The sequence below is a fragment of the Mizuhopecten yessoensis genome, unplaced genomic scaffold, assembly GCF_002113885.1.
Source record: "Mizuhopecten yessoensis strain PY_sf001 unplaced genomic scaffold, ASM211388v2 scaffold10765, whole genome shotgun sequence".
Classification (NCBI taxonomy): Eukaryota; Metazoa; Mollusca; class Bivalvia; order Pectinida; family Pectinidae; genus Mizuhopecten; species Mizuhopecten yessoensis.
Genome location: NW_018408710.1, coordinates 857,943 through 879,785, shown reverse-complemented (window position 1 = coordinate 879,785; position 21,843 = coordinate 857,943). Strand labels below are relative to the sequence as shown.

General features: G+C 33.7%; 1 protein-coding gene across 2 annotated transcripts in view; it reads right to left on the bottom strand.

Moving 5' to 3' along the window:
• Nucleotides 1–18,162, bottom strand: part of LOC110462242 (hepatocyte growth factor receptor-like) — a 38,823-nt gene extending 20,661 nt beyond the window's left edge. Inside the window, exons 1-6 of one of the 2 annotated variants that reach the window (XM_021516126.1) lie at nt 18,119–18,162; nt 15,817–15,913; nt 4,490–4,684; nt 3,695–3,841; nt 2,699–2,866; nt 1,217–1,356 (exon numbers count right to left, since the gene is read on the bottom strand). In XM_021516126.1, the coding sequence (XP_021371801.1) occupies nt 1,217–1,356; nt 2,699–2,866; nt 3,695–3,841; nt 4,490–4,684; nt 15,817–15,913; nt 18,119–18,135 (764 nt within the window). In that variant the 5' untranslated portion in view covers nt 18,136–18,162. Of the gene's footprint in view, nt 1–1,216; nt 1,357–2,698; nt 2,867–3,694; nt 3,842–4,489; nt 4,685–7,518; nt 8,630–15,816; nt 15,916–18,118 lie in introns of those variants that run through there. The other variant, XM_021516125.1, reaches the window with a different exon arrangement.
• Nucleotides 18,163–21,843: the final 3,681 nt, after the last annotated feature.

Genomic DNA, 21,843 nt, shown 5'->3' with positions numbered 1-21,843 from the left:
TTTTTTTTTTTTTTTTTTTTTTTTTTTTTTTTTTTTTTTTTTTTTTTTTTTTTTTTTTTTTTTTTTTTTTTTTTTTTTTTTTTTTTTTTTTTTTTTTTTTTTTTTTTTTTTTTTTTTTTTTTTTTTTTTTTTTTTTTTTTTTTTTTTTTTTTTTTTTTTTTTTTTTTTTTTTTTTTTTTTTTTTTTTTTTTTTTTTTTTTTTTTTTTTTTTTTTTTTTTTTTTTTTTTTTTTTTTTTTTTTTTTTTTTTTTTTTTTTTATTAATTTTCATTTTTTTTACATGACATGATACCACACATATGGTATATGATTGTTAAGTTGTTAAAACTTCTTAAGAGTTGTTGTTAATAATTTCTTTTTAATTCACTATGAATACATACTTGTCAAGCATGTACCTATATACAGAGACAAAAAATTATTCCCACACGGACATATCTACACTTACAGTTAAACACTCACACAAATTGATATATAAATAAATTATTAATAAATAAATGATATTCGTGACATTAGGTATACAGAAAAAAATCAAATGCACACAAAAGACAAAGGACAAGACATGTGGGACAAAACAAGGACAAGGGAAACCTAGGTCAGAAAGATGTTATATTAATTTCTTTTAATTTTTAAATTTGCAACCAGTGAAGTATTTGTGTGTTAATCTGTATTTTATTTTTAATATTACTTTTAGATATTAGAATTTTGTGAGCTTTTAATTCGAATTTGATATGATTTTTTTAGACCATTCAGATTGATTTCTATTTCAAGGCATTTTGATTTATATATGTATTGTTTTACCGTGAGTAATATCAGGTTATCCATGTTGAACTTTGTATATTTATTAATTTGCTTGCCAAAGATAAATTCTTTTTTATTAAATCGAAGACCAAGATTTCTTATATTTTCTATCAAATCAGATACCTTTTCACAATCCCATAATATATGTGTTATTTTTTCTGGATGAGTTTTACAAAAAGTGCACATACTTGATTACCATTATCACTGATCCTTAAGCACTACACGATTAATATTATCATACATATTTTTAATTACTACTGAAATAATGGAATATCTGTTTACAATTTTGAAACATAAAAAACATCGTTATCCAGAAATAATACGACATTGACCAATCAAAGACCAGTATTAGTGAATTGATCGTGACGTTTGATATCATTTATTTTACTGTACTATATAACACGAGTCACTTGGCCTACCTGGATATATTGAAGTCAGGCTCCAGACACTCAGTGTCACCAATAAACACATGTAAATTCCCTCCTTCAGAGTGGTTGAAGTACCGTCCCTGTATTGTCACCTTCGTGTGTCCGTCTGTAGTCCCATTCTTTGGAAAAATCTTTAAAAAATATTCCAAAAAGACGTATAGAATCATTCACCCCTTTGGGGGTGAGATAGGGGAATCTCAACCCAAGGGGAAGATTCTTAAGTTGCCAAACACGAGGCTTTGCCGAGTGTTTGGCAACTGAAGAATCTTTTCCCGAGGGTTTAGATTCCTCTATCTTACCCACAAGGGGGTGAATGATGCTTTTTCTCCTACCCTGTTCTTCCAATGTGTATCATATACACAATGTAATGACAACGTTACATGCTAAATTCAGGGTTGACGTGTCGTTGATGGATTGTTGACGTGACGTCATTGTTTTGTTGAAGGGACGTCACACCATTGTTATGAATAGGGGAATCCCCCCGTCTCAGCCCTAGGGCGGAGACAGATAAATATAGCACCGGCAAAACGGGAGATAAATCTGTCAGGTGTGGGAGAAATATTTATCTCATCTCGACTTAATTGGCGCATATTTTTATACCATTTGAAGCCTGTTTGCTGTTCCGTCTTTGCGTATTGCAGAGCTATCTTCTCTTGGGAGCAGGTATTGATTGTTACGTCACTTGTTTGTGAGAGTAACGTCATCAATTTTTGATAAAACGACATAATTTTCTCTCACAAACCAGTGACGTAACAACCAATACCTGCTCCCAAGAGAAGATAACTCTGCAATACGCAAAGACGGAATAGCAAAGCATGCGCATCCCAGTCCATGTAAAATAATAATAAAGATGTTTCCACGTGTACAAGCTCCAACTCAATAGACAAAATTAATTCCATGCATCAAAATTAAACGTTAACAAGAGAAATGAACATTGGCTAAATCAGGTTTTGAAAACCAAGTAGCATGAAATCAACATTATTAAAATACAATATAAAATTTAGAAAAAAAATATAATATTGAGGTAACAGCTTGAGTTGTAGCATGGACAACTTGTTTTGCGCAAAGAATCGCGTGTTCCCAATTAGTCATACATAACGGACAGAATAAGCGCTTTGCAAATTGAGTTTCTGTAAAGAAAGAAAGAAAGGTAAATCAGCAAAAAAATATTTGGGCCTGTTACAGATTACCATCAGCTATAAGGAAGTCAAATACCCTGGCCAAATTCAAGAAGGACGCCTCTTCACGTTTTAGGCTCTTTGCACAGACGTCATGCACATACCATCTTTTATTTATTCATTTATGTGCATGTTGAGATGGTTATCTTCTGGCTTGATTGTAAGCCGTTTTTGTTTAACATTTATAGCTAATAGTAATATCCATATATTGTAAAGCGCTTTAGAGTAATTTTACAAATTATATAGGACCTGTATAAATGTTGTATATTATTATGTAAAATAAGTGAATTCTGACCTTGAATACCTCAGGAGGACAGGTATTGTTATACCATAGGTGATTCATGCAGCCATTCTGCGTGGTGCAATGATCTCCACACCAACCGCACCCCAAAGGATCCAAAGACGTCACACAGGCATCACAGTCGGTATGGATACCACAGGAAAATATAGATATCTTCATAACCTCGAAACAAAAGTCCTTCACCCATTGATCATTTTGAAAATGATCGACAATTCTTCAAATTAGAGCGAAAAACGTGTTTATGAATTTTGTCTTAATTGTCCAACACACACAATGTTGGTGATGTTTTATAACAATTTCATTTCAAGTTACAATGTCGCAATATGTCGGGGAAAATGTTTTTTTTTTTAAATTTGAAGTTTTTCATAAACATTATAATTCTATTTTAAAGTTCAATTAATATGCATTTGCGCATTCACAAGATGTCACGAAAGCAGACTCCAACGAACGGCGACTATGTCTTCGACTGGATCAGATGTAATGTTTACACAATAAACATGGACTAAGAGTGATACAATTAGCCGATTCACTTCTTACCTGTCAAGTAATAGCCTCGCAGCTGTGTGTGGTGGACAAACACTCGTTGAGAGCTTTTCATTAGTCTAAGGTATCACCGATGTTCAATTTCGCTTTATCGCTTGTTTTTCATTTTTTCACATCGATTCTGTCTACCTACTTGATCGACCGCGTTTGAGAATGGACGTCGCCATTAAATCGTACGTGTCATCGCATGCAAGACATTATATCAATATATTATGCAAGATATCATTTAATTCGTTCTTATTTTAAACCTTTGACGCATTTTACGTTCTGAGTATGGGATTAACGAAGAGTCAATATATTTTTCTATCTGAGAAAAATAGCAAATGCCAGTTTTAGCCTGGCGATTAAAAACAAAGAAAGAGCGAAGGCTGACGACACGACAACTTTAAGCATTGAACTCTTTTCAGGCGGCGTTCATAGCCAATATGAATGTTCATTGGAAATTACCTTATTGTCCACAAGGAGGTATAAATGCTGCTTGCTGTTATCAACGCCGTGCGACTTCTCAACTGGTACTGATCTGTCACCGCTGAGGTCAAACGTCGCGTACTTTCTGCTTTGTGCAATAGAGTTGTACCCACTGCTTACCTGTACCTGTATATATGTCATAGGACAAATGATAAATACAATATGTGGATAAAGAAACGGTTGTTAAACTCAAAGAAATATTAAAGCTGATGAAACATAGTGGGGGCATAACTACGGCTTACTTCGTATGCACTAGGTGGCGCCACGCAACCTGGGCTTCGGTCCTTTTTCCGATTCATTCATTCATAGAAATTATTGAAATGTTTTTATATTGTCGTGTAGTTATTACCTCATTATGTAGATTTACACAAACATACATAAAAAAGTATAACATAAATTATAATTGTATAATCATGCTTATTTCTGTTAATGTCTACACCGGTTAAGTATGTCTATTGTTTACTTTTTGTTGACAAAGTCTCGAGTATGGTTATTAATTACTGACCAAGTTCAAGAAGGATAATTCCTTATTTTTCTAATTTTCAAATTTATTTTTTGAAAAAATAAATTTACAAAATTGATTTTCAATGTTATATTTTCTGCTACTAAATAGAGAAAATTGAAGATTTGTTTCCTGATATTGATCATTGTACGGATTTAGAACGAATTTCTTTATTAAACAATCGATAACAGCCAAAATGAATGATAAAACTACGCATTTTTGTGCGCATGTAGTTATTCGGAATTCTCTCTCGGTACTACTGAAGACATTACCTTGGACAGGAATCCGTCACTAGTGCCTAGCAGGACTACAGGGTTCTGAGCCGGGGAAAGATGGGACACAAATATTGTTTCAATCTTCTGCTTCTCCAGGGAAATAATCCTATTGCTTTTATACGGATATCTGGTAGTCGCTAAACCCCGGTAATCATAGGAACCACATTCAGAGCTGTCAATTTTCTTGTCCTGCTGTTGACAGACAATAAACAAAAATGCAATATTGAGATAACCTTGTTGACAAAATAAATCGGTTTTGTGATCTTACATTATTGTTTTTACGTTTAAGGATCCCTGTACCACTGAAGGTTAAACACTAATGAATTTAACTTTTTTTTTTACAGTAACCTTCCAGTAAATTTCATTTTGGATGAAACTAACGACTGGGCCAGGAATCTTGTTTTGACTAGGTAGCTCCTACAGCGACAGTATAGATGATATGAGGTTTATGGTTCGAATACTGGTCTAGATTTTCTCCTTTAGATTACTTCATCTGTATAATTGTTCAACAAAAGCTATGGTATGTAAAACGATTTTTATTTAATATTGGGTGGGATGAGGGTCCTTATTCAGACTGAATGAGTGAATATGTGTCAATCATGAAATATAATTGGAATGATAGCCGGCGTTAAACAGCATCCACAGTATCATAACCCGATAAACAATATCCAGAGCATCATAACCCGATTAACAATATCAACAGCATCATAACCTGAGTAACAATATCAACAGCATCATAACCCGAGTAACAATATCAACAGCATCATAACCCGAGTAACAATATCAACGACATCATAACCCGAGTAACGATATCAACAGCATCATAACCAGAGATACGNTCAACAGCATCATAACCCGAGTAACGATATCGACAGTTTTATTACCAGAGTAACAGTATCCACAGTATCATAACCCGAGTAACAATATCAACGGAATCATAACCCGATTAACAATATCAACAGCATCATAACCTGAGTAACAATATCAACAGCATCATAACCCGAGTAACGATATCAACGGCATCATAACCCGAGTATCAATATCAACAGCATCATAACCCGAGTAAAAATATCAGTGGCATCATAACCCGAGTAACGATATCAACGGCATCATAACCCGAGTAACGATATCGACAGTTTTATTACCTGAGTAACAGTATCCACAGTATCATAACCCGAGTAACAATATCAACGGCATCATAACCCGAGTAACAATATCAACAGTTTTATTACCTGAGTAACAATATCAACGGTATCATAACCCGAGTAACGATATCAACAGCATCATAACCCGAGTATCAATAGCAACGGCCTCATAACCCGAGAAACAATATCAACGGCATCATAACCAGAGTAACGATATCAACGGTATCATAACCCGAGTATCAATATCAACAGCATCATAACCAGAGTAACAATATCAACGGCATCATAACCCGTGTATCAATATCAATAGTTTTATTACCAGAGTAACAATATCAACAGCATCATAACCAGAGTAACAATATCAACAATATCATAACTTGAGTAACAATATCAACGGCATCATAACCTCAGTAACAATATCAACAGCATCATAACCAGAGTAACAATATCAATAGCATCATAACCTGAGAAACAATATCAACAGCATCATAACCAGAGAAACAATATCAACAGCATCATAACGAGAGTAACAACATCAGTAGCATCATAACCAGAGTAACAATATCAGCAGCATCAAAACCTGAGTAACAATATCAACAGCATCATAAACTGAGTATCAATATCCACAGTATCATAACCAGAGTAACAATATCAACAGCATCCTAACCAGAGTAACAATATCAACAGCATCCTAACCAGAGTAACAATATCAACAGCATCCTAACCAGAGTAACAATATCAACAGCATCATAGTCTGAGTAACAATATCAACAGCATCATAAACTGAGTATCAATATCCACAGTATCATAACCTGAGTATCAATATCCACAGTATCATAACCAGAGTAACAATATCAGCAGCATCATATCCAGTGTAACAATATCAGCAGCATCATAACCTGTGTAACAATATCAACATCATCATAACCTGAGTATCAATATCCACAGCATCATAACCAGAGAAACAATATCAACAGCATCATAACGAGAGTAACAACATCAGTAGCATCATAACCAGAGTAACAATATCAATAGCATCATAACCTGAGTACCAATATCAACAGCATCATAACCTGAGTAACGATATCAACAGCAGCATAACCTGAGTATCAATATCCACAGCATCATAACCAGAGTAACAATCTCAACAGCATCATAACCCGAGTAACAATACCAACGGCATCATAACCCGTGTATCAATATCAATAGTTTTATTACCAGAGTAACAATATCAACAGCATCATAACGAGAGTAACAACATCAGTAGCATCATAACCAGAGTAACAATATCAATAGCATCATAACCTGAGTACCAATATCAACAGCATCATAACCTGAGTAACAATATCAACAGCATCATAAACTGAGTATCAATATCCACAGTATCATACTCAGTTATAAAATTACATAGTTACTTAATAGAATTGCTGCTTTGCCCTTTGGTCGAAGAAAAGGAGAAATTTGATATATACCTTTTTATCGAGGGATTTAGCTTGTATTTAAAGTAACTAACACACGACTGATAGAGGACTAATTTCCTGGATAATAAGGTTGATGGTAAAAGCATAGATGTTTTATTTAACGAGTCACTCATATAGAGAGCAATAAAATAGAAATATATTTAGCAATAACATATATATTATCATTGTCCGTAAAAAGGTTTAAATGGTGAATTTGAACATGTAAAATATTTTAACAGAACTCATGTACACAAATGCAGGTTAAAGATTATGTTCTTCGTGATTAACATTAGTGTTCTATTTAGGAATTTATATTCAGCAGTTATTATATATTAGCGCTTTTGAATAATCGAGAAAAGAAGAAAAGAGCTTAACGGTTACAGCCTAAATAAGTTCGTCGTTGACAGCTATGTATACTTACAGTGCACAGATGATTTTGGTGAGCAACCCAAACCGGTTTGTGGACGTCATTGCCGAAGCCGTTTCTACAATCCACCTTTGCAAATGCGAAGTTATCATTAACTTCGAATTTTTGTACTGGGTAGGCGCATACACTGGACCCCCCAGTTGCTTGATTGTAGAACGCAAGGAAAAGAATCTGTTTATTTTCTGGACTGATATGTAGATGGCCCGACAAGGCAGGTTGTCTCCCCATGAGTACGTTTTCAAAATTACACATTATTGGAAGTTCGATATATGTTTGAAAAAGTTCCGACGAACAGCTCTTTTTAATTCTGGCAACTCTGGCTTCCAGTATGCCGGTATTCGGTTCTGGGTTACGGTTGAATATAAAAAACACGAAATCCTTTGTTTCAAAACCAAATACCATGTCCATGGTGAAATTTCCTTCGTATGACCTATTTAGGTTCATATACATCTGTCCTTCTCCAGCCGAATTGTCGATGTGACGGAGGTAGTGCTTATTGTAATTCGATCTTAATTCCAACACTGAGAAAATATGAGAATGGAATCCATTTGCTTTCTGTTCGAATCCCCTGGCAACATAGTGGATATATTTATTCCGGTCGTCAATGACAATAACAACATTGTTACCTGCACTTGATCCTAGAAGGCTGTCTCTGAAAAATCCTTCGTTAATGTCGTGAGTTAAATAAGACCAATCAGAAATGTTAGACTTTAAATGCGCCGAACATAGTCCTTGTAATGCTGAACCACAAACCAGTATCGGACCAGTGTCATAGACGGCTAATACACTCACTGTATTGTCAACACGTCGCGTGCTACAATCACCATCTCTGTAAAGGGGTCCTTTGCACTTCTCACCATAACTTTCAGTTACTGGACCAAGCTTCCTGTACGGTGTCTGTAGCTCTTCAAGGTCTTCCGACAGATTAAGGAGGATGTTTTTGCCCCCGACAAATAAATTAGTTCTGTCAATTAAAATTCGAGAAAGGCGACGATTCTCATCTACCTGGTAGACCCGGGATATAAATGGTGTTGTTGCTAGTGTTGGCTGGAAGGTGACACTTAAAATATGCATCAACAAGAGGAACATCTTCATAGGGCATACCCTGAAATTCAATTTTGATTTAACATATTTTATCAACAAAAATGATCTCAACATGATTTGCCATCAAGTATTGCCTAAGTAAGTCCTATCTCTACATCAATATTCGGTGGTGGACATATTATTACGCATTTTTGACATTGACTTTTTGATGAACTAATGGCAAGTTACTACTCCAAATTAATGATGTGTGAAGATAGTGTCCTGTTATTTAAAGATTAGTGATAAACAAAGTTTACAAGCTGGTTTTACTTAATTTAAATATAACACTTTGTTGTTATTTATCATGAAAAAAAATAGATCACATATTGGCTGTCCACTAATTAAGATCGAAAGCCAATTCCAGCAAATAGATATTTTGTTTACTGGTCGGGTCATGCCAATTCTTGAATGAAATAAGACTGACCATTTTAAAAGGCAATAGTTACTTCATATAGTTACTATGGTATAAACCCAATGTGTGGTATCAACAATTAAAGTACAAAAAAATGTGGTAAATTATGGTCGTTGTGTAATACAATAAAATATCAAAAAAACTATCAATTAAAAACTATCAATTAATATATATTTCTACCACAATAGGTGGGTGTTATTCAACTCCCAAGGCATCAATTAATCATTACAACTGTTGTATAACATATTGTTTATACCACACGTGGTATAAACTCTAAACGCGTTTTGATTGGCTGACACGGTGAACTTTAACCGGGACTCCTTTGAATGGACAATTTGGCGGGAAAGCCGCTCCATGAGGTGGCAGAAATGATGATACACAGAAAGTAGTTCGTCATTTTTTTTTGTGATAATAAATTTATTATGCTGGTTTCTATAAATTTATTGCTTTGAAGACAATACATTTGTTACGTACTTGTTATGATTTGTAATAAATCATAATATTTCCACATATTCCTGAAATTGTAATTTTTGCATATTAATTAGCGGCATTTTACTACAGGTCATATCCTTACGCCCCATCTGATATCGTATGCATACAGAACATTTTTATGTTTCCTCGGATTTTTTTTTTATTGTGGTAGAAACAGGTCACATAAACTCGTGGTTTATGTATATGGTATTTCTTTCACTCTCGTTAGTTATTTTTCAAAAGTTACAAAAAACACTCGTTAAAGCTCGTGTTTTTTGTAACTTTTGAAAAATAACTAACGAGAGTGAAAGAAATACCATATACAACGACCACTCGTTGTGTAACCTCTCTATATATATTACGCATACTTCATCTTTCTCATAGGAGCAAACCAGGAAGGAATCATATCAATAAAATAGAATAAAATAATATGTTTAATATGTGTTGGAGGCACTTCTATGCAATCTATCAAAAAGCAAAAGAATACATGTAAATTCATGAAAATGAATGTTTTAAACCTAGACTCATGGTAAGAACTAACTAGAACAATATCAGGAAATCTTTGTGACTGAATTTTTAAGTCTGATACATTAGTTAGAATGTTTTTGTCTTGTATACCTTTTCAATTACCACAGCCATGTAACAGAACAGTTATGCCTGGGTGATTTTGAACAGCAATATTAAGATTCTGCTGTAAAACTCGGCGAATAATGTTTTACCTAATCAGCGTTGGTCACAATCACAATGTTGAGATTCAATCAAATGCTCTTTATAAAACTCTTACTTATTAGGTGACAAAGAATGATGTTATTGGCTTGATTTCTAGAAAATCTAAAAACATTAGTTGTTTCAGAATCTGCAGAATGATTTTGACCTAAATAGCTTTTAAACTGCTTTGTAGATTGCATGTTATAAATATCAGGTGCAATTCTATTAAATTTAATTAATTCAATTACATGATAATTTTAAGTATAATGGTGGATAAAATATTCTACATGCTCTGAAAGGATATCTATTTTGACCTCCGTCATGAAAAAAGGGTTCAATTATTTCCTTTAGATAATTTGGTGCTTCATTATTTATAATTTTATATATCCGTGTGAGCGTACGCTTTTTTCTCCGTTATTTAAGGTTTCCTATCCTAACTCTTTGTATGATTTATCATGTGACGATCCTCTGTATAGCCCTGTAATTATTTTTGCAGTTTATATATTATTTTTTTTTTTTTTTTTTTTTTTTTTTTTTTTTTTTGCTTATTGTTTGCAAAATTTACAGAAAGATGATTGTATTTTGAATTATCTAGAAATTAACCGGCTATTGAATATAATGGAAATGGAAATGTAATACGTATTAAAACACTGCTGTAAATATTTAAATGGAGGTCTAATAAAGCGGCATTACCTATTATGTCATGGAGGAAGACTTTTAATATGTTAATATTAAAAGCAAATTTTATTTACACTAAAAGAAGACCCGACTTGAACATGACATCATAAAGATGATATGTTTTGTTTCCTGCGTGGAAATTCAGGCAATATTCCTTCGTACAGTGATATTCCGTCTTTGCGTATTGCAGAGTTATCTTCTCTTGGGAGCAGGTATTGATTGTTACGTCATTGGTTTGTGCGAGAAAATTACGTCGTTTTCTCAAAAATTGATGACGTTACTCTCACAAACAAGTGACGTAACAATCAATACCTGCTCCAAAGAGAAGATAACTCTGCAATACGCAAAGACGGAATATGTGAGCAAAAGAGGTATCATTTTTACATTTTTTTTTTTTTTTTTTTAGAGAAATTAGTTCTGATGAGAATTATGGTAAGAATAAAAATCAAGTAAGAAAATATCGAATGACCTACGACAGAGAAAAATCCACGAAAATTACTACAACCTAAGGGAAACATTGCATGAGAGTGTTTGCGTTTATTAAAATTATCTTCTTCAAATCAAGCAAAATCACATTTGATAACTGATGATTTTGTCAAGTTTTCCTCGTCTGTTACAAATTCAGATGATCCATGGAGTTATGTCCCAACCTTTTCATTAACACAAGTTTACATTGTTCATTTATTGATTCCTCAGAAGTTGTAAGGGACAATTTGTGGCTGAAACTAATAAAAGTTGGAGTTAGGGGTAAAATGCTTGATATGATAAAAACATGTTAAGTTCTGTCAAATCAAGGGTTAAGTTTAAAAAATGAAATTTCAGGAAGTATTCAATGCATTACCGGGATTCGTCAAGGCGAACGTTTGTTTCTTTTTTATTCGCTATGTATATAAATGATTTAGGAAATGAATTCATATTGAATGGTTTTTATGGTACAATTGATTTTTCAAAACTCTATTGGGTTTTATAGGCGGATGACATCACCCTTTTTTCCGAATATGCTGAATAGTTACAACACGGAAATAAATCTGAGGTCATGATGTTTAGAAAAGGCATTGTTTTACACGGGGGAAGGGGTATTATTATATGTTAATATTTCTAATAATTTCGAATATAAACTATATATAGGAATTGTCCACATACACATATAGCCTTATCAAAATTTAGAGTATTTTCTCATCGCTAGAGTGTTGAGGTAGTTAGTTGGCACAGACCGAACCCTGTTCTAAATGAGAATCGTACATGTATTGGTTGTGGGGTCTTATAGGACGAGTAGCATTCCCTAATGGTGTGTACCTTATATTCTAACATAAGTCACATATATATTGAGAGAAGGTATTATCATCACCTATATAGACCAAAGTTTCTGGAATTCATATCGTAGACGAAGAAGAGTACAATAAAAAATATTGCCGCTTTCATTTTAAAATATTATTATATATTTATGTTAATTTAATGCGTTGTATCACTACATTGTACAATTACCAACACTTCATCAGCATATTCCATTATAGGTCTTATGTAAGATGTATATAAGGCAGTGAGGGATTTGTTATCTTCTATATGTTTTAATAACTTTAAAATATTTGTTTTTTTAAACCTCTTTTCATAATTGTTAGAAAAAGGAAGATACCATTTAGTATCATCATTCAAAGTTAGACCTAGATGTTAATGTGTCGTATTGTCGATAACTAGTTCATCATAACAGGAAACAATTAAATGATTCTTATTATCTTTTCTTGATAAAAAAGACTGACTCAGTTTAAGAAGGATTAAAACATTACATCCCATTTCTTAGCCTATAACATAATATTGTTCATTTCATTTGGACAGTTCTGTGCCAATTCGAAAGGATTATTTTAGTGACACATTATACTGATGTGTCATCTGCAAATAACTTAATTGACTGGATATAATCAAAAACATTAATGGTCCTAGAAAAGAGCCATAAAATCCACCTGTTTGTTCAGGTACGAATGTTAATGCAAATACGTTGTAAAATCATTATGATGTCTACATTTTATAACTTGTGTAACATTATTATTAGGTACAAATTGGAGTAAAAACAGATACATGTTTTATATTATTAGAAAAAAACAATATCTATTGATGCTGATGAAGTTGAAGTGATACATGTTGATTCATAAATAAAACTGCAAAAAATAAACTTCGCCATTAGTCTTTTAACGTGAGAATGTGGATGTAGATTCAGCTTGTCAGTATTTTTTACATCCAAGTTAGTATTAGTGCCCTTTTCAAGGACAGAGTCTAATGTTTCCCAATATCTAACTGGTGATCAGGTCTAAAAATGCAACTTAGAAGATATTTATATATTTCGATATGGAAATTCACCCATATCATCTCTATGTTGTCATGTTCAGTTCGGGTCCTTTTTTTTAGTGTAAATAAATATTGCTTTTATGGTAGATTAAAACTCTTCCTTCAGGACCAGTTCTAACAAATCTATGAAAGACATCCGAGTAACAGTCCATTGTTACTTTGGAATATCAGGAGTAAGGTGTGTTTCAGTTAAACAAAGTACACAAATATCAGTTGTATATCTTAAAGATCTTACGTTGAGGTGGGATTACACAGACTACGCAGTGAGCCTGGGGTTATATTTATAGCATTAGAACAAATCCGCTAGGTAACATGATTTATCAAAAAGAAACTTAAGTTTATTTAGATGAAAAGAGACTCAGTTCAGGTATTGAATCGGTATACATAAAAGATATTTATCCATATACCTCCTGGATCTCCTGTGTGTCACATAGGGTGGCGGTGATGTTTAAACCATGATAGTTAAACACATCTTTTAAGACATAAACGGGACACATGCTATAACAGGTATGTGGTTGACATAGACAGAAATTCTGGGCAAAAACAATTTGGTATTGGCAGCATTAATACAAGTATAGGGTTTGTAAATAACGTAAGCACAAAGAACACATAATATATCAACAAAATAAGCAGATACATAGAGATGATAGACATGACATAGCATACACTGGAATGACGAACCAACAGAAATGAGTGAAGCAAAGATTTATCATATGTACATGGGTCGCTCCTTTGAATAAAATTGTATGGATTGTTTGTTACAAACAGATGCATAGAAAATATCAAAATGAGAGTATGCAATGATAACAGGAAGTGTAGATCGAGAAAATCAAGTGTAAGGCTAAAATTGTCAAATTGGTACCAAGTTCGCTTTTCTTTGTCAATGCAAATTAATAAAATATACATTATTTTTACAGTATTGTGAGTTTGATTTCACTAATAATGTCACAATAAGTTTATATCGTTCGGGAGCATCGGTACATGTGTGCCATTACTGTGTTAAATATTAATAAACATGGGGCGATACGTCTATAACATTGACGAGGCTCCTTTGGAGGTGTGAGAAACTTGTGAATTGAAAAAATCACTAAGTTGGACCTGATACGTACAGCGACGTGCTTTAAGTATTCGGCATTGGTATTTTACACAATACTCTAATAATTTTCTCCCTTTTTATGATATGAATGTTCCTCATTTCGTTTCTTATGCCGCCTTCTTATTCACTACTGTAATAGGAAATGATCTAGTGCCTATTTTGATATAACATTGATAGTTTTTAGTTTCCTTTAGACCTAAATCTTCATTCTTTAGTACCTTTAGTACCGCTAATGAATCACAAACTCACGAAATCTTGCAGGGAATGTTTAATGTGTTTAGTTTACTCAAGTTTGAAGCACTAAGTAGGTGTTAATTCTTATTTCGTTTTTGTTATAAGAATTTTACGTCACGAGATGGTTAACAATGCTGGTGGACAATCGACGCTGAAACCTATTCTGGAAAAGTTTACTTGCATACTCGTTTGATAATTATTTTTATGTTTGTATCCAAAAGTTGATTAAGTTTAGTTTTACAAAGGTTTATAAAGGCACTTTCCCGTTATATTGTTTTTCTACATATATTTAAATAATTTTAGACGTGGGTTATCATTCTTTTGACTTCAATCTTATCATAATGAGTCCTAAATCTACAGAATGACCACATGATGCAGTAAATATTTACTTTGTCTGACTATCTGCATCTAATGATTTGATTTTTTTAATTTGTTTGCTTTCTTCTTATTTTATGTATTTTCTATATTTTGATGCTGCACTCATTTGTCATTTGTCGAAAAGAAGAAACTCCTCAGAACACGATATCGAAGTAATTTAGTGATGTATCCTTCATAAAAAGTATGCAATTTTATATTTTAAATGTTCAGCATAGTCTGTCTACAATATTATATACAATAAAGGATAGACACAGCGGCACACTATCTTTCTGAAGTTAAACTTCATGAAGGTACACTATGATTTCTGCAAGTACGGACAAACTAATTGTGCTTAATAACTCAATCAATGCTATTATGTATAAAACAGTTGGAACAGCATTGCCATGACTTTTAATTACAGTGTCTTTGTCAAATCATATACGATTTTAATCAACCTGAGTTTCCTCTGGCCCTGACATCAGAGTTGGACATTTGGACAGATAGATGTCTTGGGGTCCCACACCAGACATCTATCTGTCCAAATGTCTAAGTCCGGTGTCATGGCCAGAGGAAACTCGGGATAAATTATAACATACAACAATGCCTGTGATCTGCATTAAACATATTAAACGTTGAAGCAGTTATGCATACTTTTTTTTCTAAAAATAGTTTATAATAACACACATGTCCTTAGCTTCACCTAGTAAATGACATGTCCTCCACTAAAACATACTTGTGGTACATAAACATATTGTATAAGTATACTTAACAGGCTTTAAAGAGGCTACATAGGTCGACCTTGTTTGATTGAAGGTGGCAAGTTTACCGCTAAGTGTGTTCGTAAACAATGGTTTGTTTATAATCAGCATTCCAATATAGACATAGCATATTGTCAGTTTATTCATAGACTTACTTTATATCGTGTCGCGACATGACATCCTCCATCCCCCGTTCTCATCGCTCGACTTCCTTCTAACTGAAGCTTGATGCAGGATATCGCCGGAAAGATGCTTTCAACACACAAACACTATATATACATATCAAGTATTGTGAAACTGAGAGTAAGTGTATGTACAGTCGTATTCGGTAGATACGTTGTGTAGAGTAGTAATGTCGATCCTTAAAAAAACGTCGATTTCACTACATTTAATGATTTCGGGTAGCAACAGTTTCAATCAAAGAATTGGAGACATGAATTTCATAACCGAATTTATTGTAATTTTCTGACACAAAATTAACCCTTACCCAAATCAGAGCTATTACATTGGTTATTATAAGGTACAATTTTCTCTTATTGAGTAATAACAGCAATGATGTTTTCCTTAAGCTTTTCCTCACAGCGACATAGTCTAGATCTTGTTAGCATTCAAGTATTACGGATTGATACGTACCCTGACCTCCTCGTGGTATTTAGATGCGAATGCTATTATTGTCGTGCTAATACATTTGCGCTTATGTGTCCCCTTCACTGATATTTCTAAAAATAATATCTCCCGTCACCATTTTCTCCGATACCTACCTGCGCAGAGGCGACTAATGTGGGACCTGAACAATCGGGAGATTCCTTCTGTGTCTTTGTCTTAGGGGACACACGAGGGACCAAACGTTCTCTGCTGCTCCATGGCTATATCTGTTCTTTTCTCACTTCCATTTTCTCCTTTTTTTGTGGTTTCTTCCTTAGCAACTGTTTTCATTTATATGACTTACATTTTTGCGAGGAAGTTAAATGGTTAGAGCCTCATGTAAACTCCTGGTTTGCTTTAGATGAGACAGTGTTTATCGAAGAGCTTAACAGGACAGACAGAAAAATAAATCTTACCAAGACTTAAAATTTTACCTCAGATAAATCGATTACGTTTCATTAATAACAAGAAATATAGACCACGTCGATCTTTAAGACTTTTCTGAATTTGAAATGAAGAAAATTACAAAGTCCTCTACATAAAAACGGCTTATATGCTGTATTATTAACGTGACGTGATAGTTCGATTTTTATTTAGGTAAGATGATGTGTACAGGAATCACCGAACGAATGCGACCAACATAAAAGTTTGTCCTTGCGCATGATTTATATGTAAATTGTTCTATATATGAATATGCAAATTCTCACTGTAACCAGTTTGCGAGATGAAACTTGTTATTGTCATTGTCATTGAAGTAGGCCTGATTTATTTATTTAACATCCAAAATAAAACCTACTGCTACCGTATATGCTACATGATTCTTTTGGAAATGTAAAATTCATGAACTTTTGCTATTCTTGTCAAGAGAAGATATCTGGTGGGGGTATTACTTTAATATTTAAACCTACAAAATCATGTTATCACTTGATTTCAATCACTGACACATTCGAATTTTCACTTATCATACGCGGAAATGTTTGGCTTGATGCACAAGTAAAACTTTCCCTAGGTCAATATGTCAAGCATGTAAAAAGTGGGCCCATGCTTTGTAGGACAAAGTTCAAGAGTCAAACCAATGTTAGACATTATTTATCTGGGGATAAACAGCGAGTTGGACACATATGTTTGATTTGTTTGTCAAAATCAAAAACAGATTTATTCTCCATTAAAAGAAAATAGTTCGTCCACCTAAAAGTGTAACATTTCTAAACTCTCATATCACCAACTACCGCATTGCCACATAGCTACACCAAGCCTTTTACGATCAAAACGTGGTCCATATCATCCCAATAATGTCATCACATTGCTAATGTTTATAGGTTACACCTTATAACACTCAACAGACGCTTTGGTGTACGTTATCTCTATTTACAACATAGAACATCAGGTGATGTTATGGGTGGAACAGATTGATTTTGGTCTCTTCCATAAAAAGATANGGGGGGGGGGGGGGGGGGGGGGGGGGGGGGGGGGCAACCCACCCACAATAGTCGTTGCTTGCGATCATACAGTGGAATACAGCAGGCTGTTTTCATATTGAAAGCCACGTGAGTATATGGTACATACCTCACATCACACACAAAACACATGTGTAATTAATACTGAAAATACATAAGACACGCGGGCATTTGTTGTTCACATTAATAACAAAAGAAACACGGGTTTCTGATATTCACATATTTAACACAACAGTTGTTCCTATAGCAACACTACAACATGTTGGTATATATGTGATTTATACATCGATTGTGAGCGTATGCTATTCATACAAACTATACAACAGACGTTTAGACATGTGTTATTCCAACTTACACCTGTGTGGATGACATGCGCGTAGCTGCCTTTACGCTGGTACGCAGAAGATATCTATCACATTTTCAAACAAAACAACAAAAAACACTGCTTATTGCAACACTTTCCCCTTATCAGGTCCTGCCCTGGACCCGCTCCTACATGGATCCACTCCAAACAAGGGCTAGCTACGCGCCGTTGTATATGCTAAGTCTGCTCTTCCTACTTAGTGCGTATGTTTAACTCCTGTTTGTAATACTGAGCAGATTTCTTGGAATGTCCTTTCACTAATAACACTACATTCTGCGTTCCTGACCTACATACTTTGATAAGACCTTAAAAGCTTTTTGTTTTTCATTAAGCCGTGAACAGAAAGGAAGTAAAGGGAGCTTGTATATAGAAAACAAACACCAAAAACTGAATTTACCGAACATTAGCAAACTCCGTCTCAAAAGCGATGCTTCAGTTTTGTTCTCAAAAGGACTATTTCCAGCTATGTTTAAATAACATAAGAGCCTGCCACCTCATATTTTTTGTTTCAGAAGTGCTACTATGCTGCTGTTTTAACTTTTCCCCAACCTTTATACATCTGGAGTTATTACTTTGAATCACTCTTCTAATTATTTAGATGATTAATTAACGTAATTACTGAATGGGGGTCGCAAAATATCAGCCTGTAAGTATTTTTCAAACAAAAATTGTATCTTTTGCATTGTAGTACTTTGGAAAGGACATTTTCTTTCATGAAGTGCTTTAATAAAATATTTATCATCAAGAATGTGAGTTTAATCGAACATTTTGTGAAAATTTTAATGTTAAATATAGGATTTTTTATTCTTATTATACTTGTATACCAACATTTTTCATAATATGAAGTAGTGGTGTTATTTCAAATAAATAAACTTGGCGTGATTGATAACGGTTTTGTTAACAATCAATTTTGAAATCAAATGTAAATTTCTTTTTAGAATTTGTTCTAAAACATTTTGTTATAATATTTTTATACATTCTTTCATCAGATTTTCGTTTTACATTGCATTTAGGAGATATTTCATACTCATTTGTTAATATTCATCTCATAATGAAAAGTACGTGTATTGGTGAAGAGCGCCTTCGTATCTTCGCGAAATCTTGTAAATGTAAAGGTACACGAAATGTAAATAAAAATTCCATAATATCAATAGCTTTTGGATATACTGGCCAACAGAGGCATAGATTTCTCAAATGAAGTTAGTATTGGTCCGAAGTGCTAGATGTGGTATCTGCGTCAAAGAGAATCTGAAACAGAACGTTTTGAAGATGAAACTACTAGAAATTGTTTTCTTTTAACGATGAAGGACAGGTTTCACGGGTCCTGTTCACATAAAGAAAGTTATCTTTGTTTTAACAATTTGAACTCGAAGGGAAGCAAATTTACACTTCTGCAAAAACGTGCCAGGCGTCAATTTATTATCACGCATCTAATTGTGGTGTTCTGCGTCACCAGGTGTATGCTTATTTCATCTTATTGGCAATGACCTAAAATCTTAAGACTGGTCAGAGACAACACTGATCTACAGGCTAACATTGACAAAACAGTTACTTAATCCTCATGGATTGTAGAGTCTTTTTATGGCCGTATTCAGCATTGATATTTTTAGAACTCAATTAATAACAAATTGTTTCATTGATATAATTGAGGAAGTGCTAAAGATTGTGACTACATGTCTCAATTGGATACGGGGACCAATTTATCAAAGAACCGGAAACTAACAGAAAAGACCGAGAACTCGCACATCAAATGAAGTTTCTATCTACAAATACAAACTGTTTGGCCTAGAGGGTGAAAACAACCAGCTCTTTCCAAGAAAGCAAAGTCAGAATTCGTAAAGATTATGAAATATGGGTTAATCAGCACTCTCAAGATCTCATCTGATGTCAGATTTGTTCCAGACACAAAAGCCAGACTAAATATACTGTTTGGATTCAGTACACCACGACAACAAAAGATTATAATCCAATAAAGGTTTACTACTGCCAATGGCCAGTTGGTCAAAGAACTATGGGAATGTGTTCTCATACATCAAGTAGACTTTATTATTTTTGCTATCTTAACAATCTTCAAACTCCGAAACAGTTACACCAAAGCGCTGAGCAGTTCCAACAAAGCTTGAAATAAGTTGTTTTCTTGTGAATCTAGAATCACCAGTTTGAAAACAAACTCAAAGCCTCGCATGATTTTTTTCTTACTTCTTTTTTCCCTATGTCTGCCATTCGAACACATTTCATACCCTTGCATCTTGCAAACATTATCTGTAAATGTCATCAGCTGTTAATACGGCGTCTAACTTTAATAAATATATAAAAACAAAGTAACGAACAAACATACAATCTCTGAATTCCATGGATATTGCAAGAAAATTGTCTGGAAATCTGACAACTGATTACGCAGTAGAATGAATGTTTTGGTGGCCAACGAATCTTTTCCAAACATGTTCTCTGTTGATTAAATATTCATTCCATCTAAACTAGAATTATTATTTTTTCTGTCAGTTTTCAGTCATAATGATTAGACTATACACATAGCCATGGATTCTGCTATATAGATCATATGGTCATTTAATACCTTCTTTAAATATGTTTCAGCACATATTTTGGACTGATATTTTTGTCCTTGGTAGTTCATGACCTAGTCCATTTATGATCGAAAAAGTTTTGGTATACAAAAGTTATAGGATACTTTTATTCTAAGATGAACACATTTTTGTCTGGAAAATATCATTGCTTGAGATGGCTTTCAGCTGTTGATTTGTCTGTAAATATCTACCATAGCAAGAGACTTTTACATGTATGATTAGCATATGATCCCTAGTGTTGGTTGCATCAGACAGATTCTTCAATGTATTATCAGTTTGACAACATTCGTCTTTTGGGGGAAAATTCTGAGACTTTTTGAGAATTTCAGTTTTATGCTCCTACGAAAATCGAACCAAGTGCTCATTTGAATTTTGGTTGGTGTTACACCTCACCAAAATTCTAAATCTAAGTTCAATTCTAATTGTCTTGCATCTGTTGTTTTTTTGCATTTAAGTTACTATATGATATAATGAATTGCACTGAAATATATTTGTTGTACGTTGTAATGACACGAAATCATATAGCATGACAAATATACAGCATCCGGAAATGTAATCCACAGCTTCCTCACTCAGTCACAGGGAAGTATGAAAACACAGTATTAGAGTTTTAACCAGCGATCACGCCCTTGACCTTTGACACCATGTTTCCGTCAACAATCTGTTGTGTGTGTCACACAGTTCGTCCCCTTCCGGTACGGCATTTAGGATATCGTCACTTAAGGCGACTTACACCACCATTACTAATGTACTAAGAGAGTTACCACAAATTATTCATATCATATTTATTTATTTGGGGTCGGACGGATCCTGTATCAAATTTCGACCGGTTTTTAATCATGTTATTCCGGTTTATACACGTGTGCTTATCTACTGCAATATATGTATAATCTACAGAGGATTTCATAATTAGTGCTTGAAATATTTTTTTAGATAAGTTTGTGTGTAGTGCTTTTAATTATTAACTGTGTAGGATATTTTGAAGCTAGAAAAAAAGAACAAAAGTCCTTTCATTTATGCATGAAACATTACGTATTTTAAAACTCTTGTTAATTGCAAGTAAAAGCACAATGTAGCTGAGTGCACTATTTTCAAAAATGAAGTTGCAATTCATTGATCAAGTTAATTGCA